Source organism: Hyperoodon ampullatus, assembly GCF_949752795.1.
Source record: "Hyperoodon ampullatus genome assembly, chromosome: 9".
NCBI lineage: Eukaryota > Metazoa > Chordata > Mammalia > Artiodactyla > Ziphiidae > Hyperoodon > Hyperoodon ampullatus.
In genome coordinates, this window is record NC_136922.1 from 101,124,542 (window position 1) to 101,137,211 (window position 12,670).

General features: G+C 42.7%; 1 protein-coding gene across 1 annotated transcript in view; it reads left to right on the forward strand.

The window, feature by feature from the left end:
- CNTNAP2 (contactin associated protein 2) overlaps positions 1 to 12,670 on the forward strand; it is a gene marked incomplete at both ends in the record, with an annotated part of 2,063,650 nt that overhangs the window by 1,845,930 nt on the left and 205,050 nt on the right. The window contains one exon of the mRNA XM_079711872.1: positions 726 to 962. Coding sequence (XP_079567998.1) covers positions 726 to 962 — 237 coding nt within the window. The remainder of the gene's footprint in view (positions 1 to 725; positions 963 to 12,670) is intronic.

Genomic DNA, 12,670 nt, shown 5'->3' on the forward strand with positions numbered 1-12,670 from the left:
AATATTTTCATGCTTATGAACCTCTAACTCCATAACTTACTCAGAAAATTACAGTGAATTTGTTTTGTGTGTTATGTCTTGCAATGGCATTTAGACAAAAGCAATAAAATCTAAACTGACCTGGTAATAAATGTGGTGTAGCTGACTTCTGTGTAAAATTATCAATTCCAATTTCCAACCACCCCAGACAAGAAGCCCTGGGAACCCTTAACACGAATTTCAAAGCAAAGCATTTCTTGAGACAAGAACCAGGACTTACAATCACATTCCAAATGGATCTACTTCCTCTGGCTAATTGACTTGTTAACTATGCTAATATATTCATGTCCTTCTGCCTTTTTATATCCCTTCCAATAGATAATGCTATGGAACTGAATGCCGTGAGATTAAAAACCAAAGAACTTAGAGAGTTCTGTAAACTTCTTTTCTATAGGAAACCAGATTAAACTTCCAAAACAGCTTATATAATTTGTGTGTGTCTCCAAACATTTTAGGACTATAGCAAATGTATTGTTTCGCAGAAGACAGTCTCTTTTAATCAGGCATTATAGCCTAAGGGGAAAAAGCTGCAAGCTCTTCTGTTAGGCAGGACCAACTTGACAGTGAGCATGCCCCCTGCACCTGGCAGTCTCATCTCCCACCACAGTGGTCTGAGGAATGATGAATGAAACAGAAGCCACAGCAGAGGTTATTCTATCTGAGCTCCATGCCTTCTGTCTTCCTAGGTGGTGCCGGAGGCCAGCAGGGCTTTCTGGGCTGCATCCGCTCCCTGAGGATGAATGGGGTGACACTGGACCTGGAAGAAAGAGCAAAGGTCACATCCGGGTTCAAATCCGGGTGCTCGGGCCACTGCACCAGCTACGGGGCCAACTGTGAGAATGGAGGCAAATGCATAGAGAAATACCATGGGTATTCCTGCGATTGCTCCAACTCAGCCTATGATGGAACATTTTGCAACAAAGGTAAGTCAGAGCCAGTTTCCAAAGCCATTTTTAAACATCTTTGAAGTCCAAATCATCTATTGAATGGTTTTTCAGCTGTACCCAGGCATACTTCATTCTGAGAGTAAGGTATTTGGAATTCTTCTCCCACCTTAGGTAGGAAGTCTCCTAAACCATTCCCTAATCTTTGTTATTCATTAAGATGAGAGAATCTTTGAGTGTGGTGCAGAGTTTCCCCCAAATTCCAGCAAACTTTTCACTGGCTGGAACCTTACAAATCGAATAACCGTATCATGGGTGAGTGACAAAGTAAGCGGCCATTGAACGAGGACTTGGGCCTGACCCTCCCACTCAGGGGAGTCAGAGGGTCAGCACGTTATCTTGCACCTGTACATCACTGCAGTGAGTCTCTCTGTGCCGCCCAGTGGTCTTAATGCCCACCCCCTCCCCCAGCTGCCAAGAGATTGAATTGAAGCTGGACTCACAAGAAAGCCCCTCTGGCCAGTTATTGTCATCATCTTTAGCATCACTCTTCTATAGGACGCCTCTATGGGAGGTTGTCAGCCTCCACTAAGCCACAGGAATACTGAGATACCACATCTAATAGGTCTGTCATTACCGGATTACTTCAGTCTTGAATGATTAATCCGTCATAAATTCCGCAGAGCCCATCAATTGACTCCAGGAGGCTGATGCTATGCTTGTTGTCATTCGGGGTGTACCCTGTGATCTTGCACGACCAGAAGAAATTCATTCGACTGGCCTGTGGCTTCCTTTCCCACTTGTAAACAGGAGAGATGGGGAGAGGCAGGGCTGGCAGTCTTCTTAAGCTACAATTGAAATGTGTGTAAATCACTCTTCTCTTTCTAAATGAATATATAGCATTTGGGTAAAGTTCTCTGTAAACGGTTGGTGCGTCTCTTTATAAGAAGCTTTACATAAGTAGGCTATTCATACTCTCCTGAATACGTGGAGAGTTGTTTAGGCTGGCATTATTCACACAAGATGCCACACAGAAGGAGGAATTGTTCCATAACATTCTCTGTACATCCAGGCTACTGTCTGGCGGTGCTATAACATGAGCATAGGAATTAAGTCAGGCAGGGCTTGAAGAATGAGCGTGAGACAACAACAAAGGTGGAAAGGAACACCTTTGCTGAATAATCCACAGCATGTTACCTCCGCTGTTACAGTGCATTCTTCTGCTGGGAACAGCATGGCTCCATGATTTTCCCATGGCACACAGTGCAATGGGTTTGCAGAACACATTAATTTTGCACTTGTAGAAATGACAGTCTTGCAATTACCATTCATTGTGCTTGATGCTAATTTAGTGCAGTCATTCCCTTGCCAAAGTGGTGTCTGAATGCAATCAAGTAAGCACTAACGCCTGAAAGATTCCACTGCATAAGTGCCAATTTAAAGAAAATCATGAGCCCCTTATTTTTGGAGAGTTAGGTTAAGTACCGTGGCTCATACACAACCTCTGGGGGTTAATACACAATATTCACGAATTGAAAGGCAAGGGTATGTACCCTTCAGCTTTGCCAACGTTCAAGATAAAGTCAAAGGAAGCTCGTGAGTTTCCACTGACATTATTTCAAAGGGTTTACACAAAAGACCCCTAAATCTTCTCTGAATATTTGTTTAGCAGGATGAGTTTACATTTGATTCAATTAGTGGCTTTACCCAAAAAAATTAAAAACTGCATGTCATATTTAGAAAGTATTTGTGGGCATCCTTCTAAGTCAAGACAAGTATCCTCTTGACTTGGGGAGGATGAAGGTGGTGCTGGTTGAGAGGAATCCAGGAAAGCTTCATCTGCACTAAGGCAAGCTCGTTCCCAGACGGGGTCTTCCCTCTGAGGCCTGCAGCCGGGTGCTCCCTCCGGTCAGGGTCTCACCTTCCAGAACAGCAGCTCCTATGACCACACCTCCAGGGAGGCTACAGCCAAACAACTCAGCCTCTAGAAAGCGAGGCCACAGCCACCTGCCAAAGCGTGAGCTCATGAAAGTCCTTTGCGGACCTTCTTTGGCTAGAATAGTTCTGTGTTTGTGAATATGGAAAAATGTTCACGATATTTTGCTGACTCAATGAAACAGGTCCCAACATACCACACACAGCCTGATTATATGTCTATACAAAATCAGACACACACACACGAGGAAAGCAAACTGTAAGAAAACACATCAGGGGCTTCCCTGGTGGCACAGTGGTTAAGAATCCACCTGCCAATACAGGAGACACGGGTTCCAGCCCTGGTCCAGGAACATCCCACATGCTGGGGAGCAACTAAGCCTGTGCACCACAACTACTGAGCCCATGTGCCACAACTCCTGAAGCCTGCGCACCTAGAGCCTGTGCTGTGCAACAAGAGAAGCCACTGCAATGAGAAGCCTGCGCACCGCAACAAAAAGTAGCCCCCTCTCGCTGCAACTAGAGAAAACCTGCGCGCAGCAATGAAGACCCAACACAGCCAAAAATAAATAAATTTATTTAAAAAAAAAAGAAACACCTCAAAATATTAACTGTCATTATTCTGGGTGGGGAGTGAAAACACCAGTGTTTATTTTCTTATCTTTTTGCTGTGTTTTCTAATCTTTACACAATGAGGAATCACCTCTTTTTTTCCTCATTTTTGCCTCTTTTAGGGAAGAACTAAGTACTAAGGGACAGAGTTCTTACCCCATGCATTCAAGACTCACCTGATTGTCTCTGGTTAGAAAATATCTAGTTATTAACCAGAAATCATTATACCGTGTAATCACACTATCTGGAATGATGTAGCATCTCAGGTGAAAATTGCATATAATTAAATTACCTTTGAAAAATGTCTCTCAGTACATTTAACAAAGCTCAGTTTTTCACAAGCCTTCAAAGCGATCACCCTTCAGGTGGGCCCTGGAGGAAGGTTTGCCTTGTTGGGGCCAGGTTGTATGAAAATAAAAACACTTGTATCACTCTCAGCCAGGTGAGGAACTCACACTAGGACCGGCATGGGACTGACATAGACCACTTTCTCTTTCTTTTGATTCAGAGAGAAGGATATATGGTTGCATTTGTAAATCAAATTGCCCTGTGCTGCCACTTCGTGAAGCTCAGGAGGACGAAGCTGGATTCCAGCAGGTCCCTCCTGTTGATGCTCTTTTGCTTTGTAGTGATGCATTGATAGTCACTGTCCCCCACCAGCAAAGTAGAGATAGGAGACACTCCTTTCTGCCCTTCTCCGATCTCTTATCAAAAAACTCCCGGAGCCCTTTTTCAAATGCACCTCTAAAGATGTGATCATCACTTAAGGTGTTCGCTCTCCCAGGGAAGAGCTATTAAATAGGAGTGCTAACTGGGGAAAAATTCAGGTTTTGGAGAGAGCATGAGGGCCTCCTGGGAACTCTGTAATTTGGACCACATAGCCAGTCACCTCAACTCTACAGATAGCCATGCAGTGTCCCCTCTTCTCAGAATGTCCACCCACCAGCAGCCACTTAACTCAGTGGACACACTCCATCCCATGGCACGGTTCCTTCGCAGCCCATTGGCTGAGGCTGTGGACTCCTCTGGAAGCAGAGCAAACCCCAGCCTACGTGGAAGGGTCAGCCGTGGGCCTGTCATCCCCAGGGTTAGCGGGCACCCCCACTGGGGACCAAATGGGTAGTTGCCTGGACATGCCAAAGGTTGTCTTCTCTAATAGACTTATTCCTTCTCGGATAGTCAAACCTCAAAACACATTTATGACTATCGACCTCATTTTTATTTCTAACCAGAAATTAGCAACATGATTAGAAGCAAACTTTATCTTCTGTTTTCAAGCAAGAGGGAAAATAACAGACCTATAGCAGCATCAGCAATTTCTGTGTTAAATGTCTGTAGCTGAATACAATCACAGATTGAATAGTGTCACTCTCCCCCAAGTGCATGTCCACCCAGAACCTCAGAATGTAGCCTTGTTTGGAAATAGGCTATTTATAGATGTAATTAGGGTGAGGTCATACTGGATTAGGGAGTGTCCTTACAAGAGGAGGAGAGGACACAGAAGGACACACAGATGCACAGAGAAGACCATGTGAAGATGGAGCCAGAGACTGGAGAGACGCTGCCACAAACCAAGGAACACCGGGCTCATCAGAAGCTACAAGAGGCAAGGGAAGATCCTCCCCTGGAGCCTTCAGAAGGGGTGTGGCCCAGATAACACCTTGATTTTTTTAACTTATAGCCACCATAACTGTGAGAGAATAAATTTCTGTTGTTTTAGGCCACCCAGGTTGTGGTTCTTTATTATGGCACCCCTAGAAAATCAATACAAGGGCATATAAAAATCTGTGATGCTTCTTAATTCCTGCATTTAACAATGGTAACAGCTGACATTTGTTGAGAACTTGCTATGTTCCAGGCAGTGTGCCAAGGTCTTTAATTACATTAACATTACCTGATACTCATGACAACCCTGTGTAGGTACTATTATTATTTTCCCCATCTGACAGAGAAGGAAATTTAGACACAAGTGGGTGTTAGTCGCTTGCCTGAGGTTCACATACCAGTAAGTAGCAGGACTGGGGTTTATATGCAGGCAGTTTGACTCAAAGCTCCTGTTCTTCAACACCATTGTGTGTTACTGCTTCTCACCAAGGCCTGGTCCTTCATGTAGGTTCACATAAAACTAAAAACAGAACCCCCAGTCTTAAAGCTTTTTAGTTATTGTGATTCAGTAAAAAAAAATCTGCACATTCTTGGATGCAGAATTTATCATAAGAAAAAATAGAATACAAGATCTGAACAGAGCCTGTGTCTCCCTCTCTGTCTCTCCCTCTCTCCCCACATTTAGGTGTAAGCTGTAATCATTTATTGATTTATTTCTTTAACAAACACTCAGTGAACACCTAATATGCCTGGGAGCCTTGAAAGTAGAGTTTAGTCTGACTATGCTGAAATTTTCAAAACATTTCAATGGTTTATATCTACAAAACCAGGACAGTCTAGTACACTCGGAAGCAGGAGATGTGAATGAGCTGTCACGTAGGCTGCCAGGAACAGTTCTTCATTAGGATTCCTTCACTGAGCCAAGTTTAGCAAGAACTTATCATCAAGAGGCACAAAAATATCTCCTAATTCACTTCTCTGCTCTTTTTTTTTTATAAAAATTTTCATGTTCGTCTGCCAAACCAAGACGGCAGCTGCAAAGCCCATATCCTTAAATACTCAGAAACCATTTCCTGAGTTTAGGGAGTTGTCTTTTCTTCTCAAACACTATTTGTCTGTCACTCAGATAAAGTCCAAAATTAGAAGAACCAAGATCACAGACTGCAGTGACTACGGGTGATGGAGGATGGTGAATAGATGCAGTGTTACCATCACTTATAGTCACACAAGTGCACACCACCCTCACTGTGGTCCAGCTACATCTCCTCCTCTTCCTGCAAGGGGCATGACATTGACTAACATTTTATGACCTAAGTTATTTATACAGAAGAAACTCTTTATTGCTAACTCAAGTCCCTACATAGAAAATTGGTGATGTAATTAGACATGGGTTTGAATCCAGCTTCCTCACTTGCAGGTCGGTCGTGTAACCTTGAGCAAATGGTTTAACTCCACTTGGCCTAGTCTTCAGAAATGCGTAATCCTACTTCTTAATTTCACTGGGAGGATCACACGGACTCGTATGAGCACATTTCCAAATGGAGAACCTGGCACCCATCAGTCAGGCAGCAGGTGTCCCTTTTCAGTCTCAGCACTCTTTCTTTTTTTGTTTGTTTGTATTTTTGTTTTTACTTTAAATCATGTCATCCTTTAATCCTTCCATAAAAGCTTTAAATGCCAGCTGCCTAACTGGCATCATTTCCGTTACCTCTGAGTTCTAGATTGCTTCTCTGCTACTTGAGGAGCAATGGCAGCATCATAAAATGTCCACTGTCCTTAAGTGTGGTCACAGTCATATTCTGAAGCTGAAAATGTCATCTCCAGAACCTAAACCCTGATGGACTGAGGAATATGCAGATATTCTGAAGATGGAGAGGGAGACAACAGTCTCTGCATCCCAGGGGTCCTGCCCACAAGTGCAATTCCTGATGCAAAGGATCCATCCCTGTTAAGAGACAACTTGGGTCACCTTAGCAACTGCTGCATCCCTTCCTAATACAAAGCCCATCAGGAGACAGGAAAGCACTGAAAGGGTTCAGGATTGTGTTTTGCTGAAAGGAGACCTAGACTCAAGTCCAAGTTCAACCCGTAAGGGGGAGGGGATCTCCGCTCTTGCCTCCTAGAGGGATGTTTCATGGCGAGTTGGGAGAGGTGGGTTTGCCCAATGCACTTTGGATATTTACAAACTCTGCTTCTCCGTGGCTCCAGGCACTGCACGGGGAGAGAGGAAACCCATGGGCTACCCTTGTAGAGGGGGTTGAAGCCTTTTAGGGAAAATTAATTAATTTAAAATATTATAAACCAAGTGGGGGAGAGAGAGAAGAGAAATGTTGGAGTTCTGCATCTTAGGATCTCATCCTTATATGAAACTAGTTAATGGCAACAATGGCCATTTTCCCCCAGGTCGACCTACCCCGTCTTGATCCCAGCTTAGAGGAGAGTTTCACACCAGCAGGAAGAGATGTTTTTCACTAGCTTCTTTTTCATGTCCAATTGGAACAGGAGCTTTTATAGATTTGGATGAATGCCTACAGGAAAAAGAATTGAATTATTTTTCCTCTTCCTCTTACAATGCTATTCAGGAAGGGAAAATACTCCTCAATTAATACTTTTCTTAAATCTTCAGACCTTAGGATACAACTTAAAAATATCATAGAAACATAAGATAATCTCATTAAAACCTTTAAAAAAAGAAAAGAAAAAAGAAAGGAAAAAAGAAAAGTTAAGAAAATATTTGTGGACAAAGGTCCATAAATTCTCATGGATAAAAGAAAATACTTTTGGCTTGATTCCAAAAGGTCAAAGCTGCAGAGATGGCCAACAAGTTTAGGTGACTTTATTACAGAATTTCATGGTGGTAAATAATATTCCCCCTGGCCTGGGGTTTTCTTTGGGGTCCCAGGTATAAAGAAAAACCTGGTTAATTAGCTTTCCTGGAAAAAGGGATTTAAAAATCCGTGGTAGAAGCAAGCCCTTTCTAAAACACTAAACAAAATAAAGGACACAGTTTTGGACTTTGCTTTGGGTTTAGGATAAATAACATTTTTTCAAGTTTGGGCCAATTTCTAATACCTACCAGGTTTTGGACCTTTTTGGATACAACCATTTTTATTTTCCTTGTGTTTTGTTGAATGTTTTTATTCTTCATTCTTCAGCAGTAATGAGACCTCTAAATAATATGAAGTTTATAAAAATAATACACTATCATTTCCTACAAATTAGTCATGATTTCAGCTGAAGCTCTATCCATTTCTTTTCTTTCATGAACCTGAAAATAATCAATCTAATAAATTTTCTGGAGGGTTTTGCTTTTTAAAAAAATTTTATTGGAGTATAGTTGATTTACAATGTTGTGTTAGTTTCAGGTGTACAGCAAAGTGAATCAGTTATGCATATACATGTACCTACTCTTTTTTAGATTCTTTCCCCATATAAGTCATTACAGAGTACTGAGTAGAGTTCCCTGTGCTATACAGTAGGTCCTTATTAGTTATCTTTTTTTTTTTTTGTGGTACGCGGGCTTCTCACTGCTGTGGCCTCTCCCGTTGCGGAGCACAGGCTCCGGATGCGCAGGCTCAGCGGCCATGGCTCACGGGCCCAGCCGCTCCGCGGCATGTGGGATCTTCCCAGACCGGGGCACGAGCCTGCGTCCCCTGCATCGGCAGGCGGACTCACAACCACTGCACCACCAGGGAAGCCCTAGTTATCTATTTTATATGAGAGTTTTGCTTTTAAATTACTCACGTTTTAGGCTCCCCTTATAAGCATGTCCATTCACCAAGATTCACATTGCCCTTGAGTACTTCATCACGCCTACAGGAGATGAAGACCTGCCTCTGATGTGCAATTTCTCCTCTCCACAACCTTCTCAGATGATCATCATTGCCAGCAGGCAGCTCTGGCCTTAGCAAGTGGGCTCATTCTAGGCATCTCTTGGCTAGAGGAAATTCACTTTCTTAAATGATCAAGCCTGGGGGGTTTTGATCTGTTCTTAATCTGCCCATCTTATGATCGCCCTGGCTCTGAACCCATTCACATATTTTTACCTCCATCAATTGCAATTGACTGTAATATTGGTTGATTTAGATAAATATGTATTTTGCTTTTTTTCTCTAGTGAAGACCAAACCCTAAGGCCACAGAAATGATTAGGGCCAACTGCTGTCTCTGAGCCATCCCCTAAACTTGACGTTTTATTTTATGATTTTTTTAAGAATATTATTTTTTTTTATTTTTGGCTGCGTTGGGTCTTTGTTGCTGCACACAGGCTTTAGTTGCAGTAAGCGGGGGCTACTCTTCATTGCGGTGTGCAGGTTTCTCATTGCGGTGGCTTCTCTTGTTATGGAGTACAGGCTCTAGGCGCGCGGGCTTCAGTAGTTGTGGCACATAGGCTCAGTAGTTGTGGCACGTAGGCTCAGTAGTTGTGGCTCATGGGCTCTAGAGCGCAGGCTCAGTAGTTGTGGTGCATGGGCTTAGTTGCTCTGCGGCATGTGGGATCTTCCTGCACCACGGCTCGAACCTGTGTCGCCTGCGTTGGCAGGTGGATTCTTAACCACTGCACCACCAGGGAAGTCCCAGCTTGGCATTTAAAATTTATTTATTTATTTATTTATGGCCGTGTTGGGTCTTCGTTTCTGTGCAAGGGCTTTCTCTAGTTGTGGCAAGCGGGGGCCACTCTTCATCACGGTGCGCGGGCCTCTCACTATCGTGGCCTCTCTTGTTGCGGAGCACAGGCTCCAGACGCACAGGCTCAGTAATTGTGGCTCACGGGCCCAGTTGCTCCACGGCATGTGGGGTCTTCCCAGACCAGGGCTCGAACCCGTGTCCCCTGCATTGGCAGGCGGATTCTCAACCACTGCGCCACCAGGGAAGCCCCAGCTTGGCATTTTAAATGTGTTATCTCCATGTTCTCATGAGGTCTGGGCACATAATATAGAGCAGTGTTTAACTCAGCCTGACCAATATCCTCTAGCTGATCTTCCAAGTGATGAGTTCACTAAATATAAGGTGGATTCTGAACTACTCAATTTCCATAAGGCAAAGACTCTCAATGAAATTGAATCATTGGCAGTAAAATTTAACATATCTATGTACTGGATGAATGAAGTAAGATCAAGTGGCTTGATCACTAATAAAAATTTAATTTCCTTATATGCACTGGACACAAGTATAGTGAAATACGGAACACTTACCTGAAAGCCTACTATGTGGGAAGCAGTGGGTTGACAGTGAGGAGACCAAGATAAGTGAGACGAGGCTTGGAATGAAGTGGAGGCTGTAGACCCAACTGCAGTACAAAGGAAAGCGAGACAGAAAGTGCTGAGTGATACCTGGATATGGAACCAGCCCACTGTGAAGGTGCTAATGCCAGAGCTGCTCTTAAAGTTCCATCCAAGGGTAGTAGGTCAGATAGTGCTGGGTCTCACTGAATTCTGGGGGGAGGCGTTTCACTGGGGGACCTCTCCCCCAGTGACCTCTCTCTTTTTTTCTTTAAAAAACATTTGTCAGGAATGAATCTCAAGCTTAAAGATTCAAGAAGCCCTATGAACCTCAAGTATAACAAAAATAGAAACCACTTAAAGATATGTCATTAAAACCAAAAGACAAAATTTTAAAACAAACCAGTTTTTTTAGAAAGTATTTATTCTTGGAATAATGTAATTGATATTTACAAGAAATACTTATTTGCTTTTAATATTACAAAAATAGATTGCTTTGGAAAACTAACAGCAAACAAAATAGTTTAGGATTAGATCAGTTTAGCTCTTTTTCAACTTGTTCCCCACCAATCAATGATACTTTGTGAAGCTTTGCTTCTAATCTGAAAAAAATAGGGAAATTTTTAAGTGGGCCAAAGGCCTTAACAAGCACCTTACCAAAGTTATACAAATGGCAAATAAGCATGTGAAATATGCTACACATCATCTATCATCAGGGAAATCCAAATTAAAACAACAGTGAGACACCACTACACACCTATTAGAATGGCCAAAATCTGGAATACTGACAACACCAAATGCTAACAAGGATGTAGAGCAACAGGAACTCTCATTCATTGCTGGTGGGAATACAAAGTGGTACAGTCACTCTGGAAGAAATTTGGGCAGTTTCTTACAAAACTAAACATATTCTTACTGTATGTTCCAGCAATCATGCTCCTTGGTATTTACCCAAAGGAGTTGAAAACTTATGTCCACATGAAAACCTGCACACAGATGTGTATTGAAGCATTATTCATAATTGTCAAAACTTGGGAGCAACCAAGATGTCCTTCAGTAGGTGCATGAATAATGAACTGTTGTACATCCATTCAGAATTAAAAAGAAATGAGTTATCAAACCATGAAAAGACATGGAGGAGACATCAATGAATATTACTAAGTGAAAGAAGCCAGTATGAAACTGGATGATTCCAAATATATGATATTTTGGAAAAGGCAAAACTGTAGAAACATTGAAACCATCAGTGGTTTCCAGGGGTTGGGTGGAAGAGAGGAGGAGGAATAAGTAGGCAGAGCACAGAGGATTTTTAGGACAGTGAAACTACTCTGTATGATAGATACTATTATGATGGGTTCATATCATTATGCCTTTACCCATTGAATGTACAACACCAAGAGTGAACTGTAATGTAAACTGTAGACTTCGGATGATTATGATGTGTCAGCATCTTTGACAAATCAACAGTGTGACTGTAACAACTATACCAATCTAGTGTGGGATGTTGACAGTGGAGAAGGCTGTGCATGTGTGGGGACAGAGAGTATATGGAAATCTGTATCTTTCTCTCAATTTTGCTGTAAACCTAAAACTGCTCTCTAAAAAAGGTATTCAAAAAGGATAGGGGTGGGCCTTCCCTGGTGGTGCAGTGGTTGGGAATCCACCTGCAAATGCAGAGGACACGGGTTCGAGCCCTGGTCTGGGAAGATCCCACATGCCGCGGAGCAACTACACCCGTGCGCCACAACTACTGAGCCTGTGCTCTAGAGCCTGCGAGCCACAACTACTGAGCCCTCGTGCCACCACTACTGAAGCCTGTTCACCTAGAGCCCATGCTCCGCAACAAGAGAAGCCACCGCAGTGAGAAGCCCATGCGCCGCAACGAAGAGTAGCCACCGCTCACCGCAACAAGAGAAAGCCTGTGCGCATCAATGAAGACCCAATGCAGCCAAAAATAAATAAATAAATTTATTTTTAAAAAAAAGAATAGGGGATTTTATTCAATTTTCCAAAATTTTATTATCATCCTCCCAGATTTTTCCCTCGTCCCTGCTTCCCAAGAGTTTTATATGTGCTTAATGGTACCCTCTCTTTGTATTTCTACTTTAAAGATACCCCCTTAAAGATACCACTTCAAAGACAGATCAGTTAATTGACCTGTAAATAACAGTTTATCCCTGCTTTTTTTGTTCAAAGAGGTCTTCTGAGAACTCTTTATTAACTTTAACATGACCGAATTCAATTTTAATATTCTATTCTAAAGTTCAGACTTAAGCAATGCAAACTTGCTTCCTTTAGACTTCTACAAATTTACCATTTACCACTCCGGGGGCCAATTTTACTTCCTGTGTTTCTCCCCAAGGAGTTGGGTCAAGTG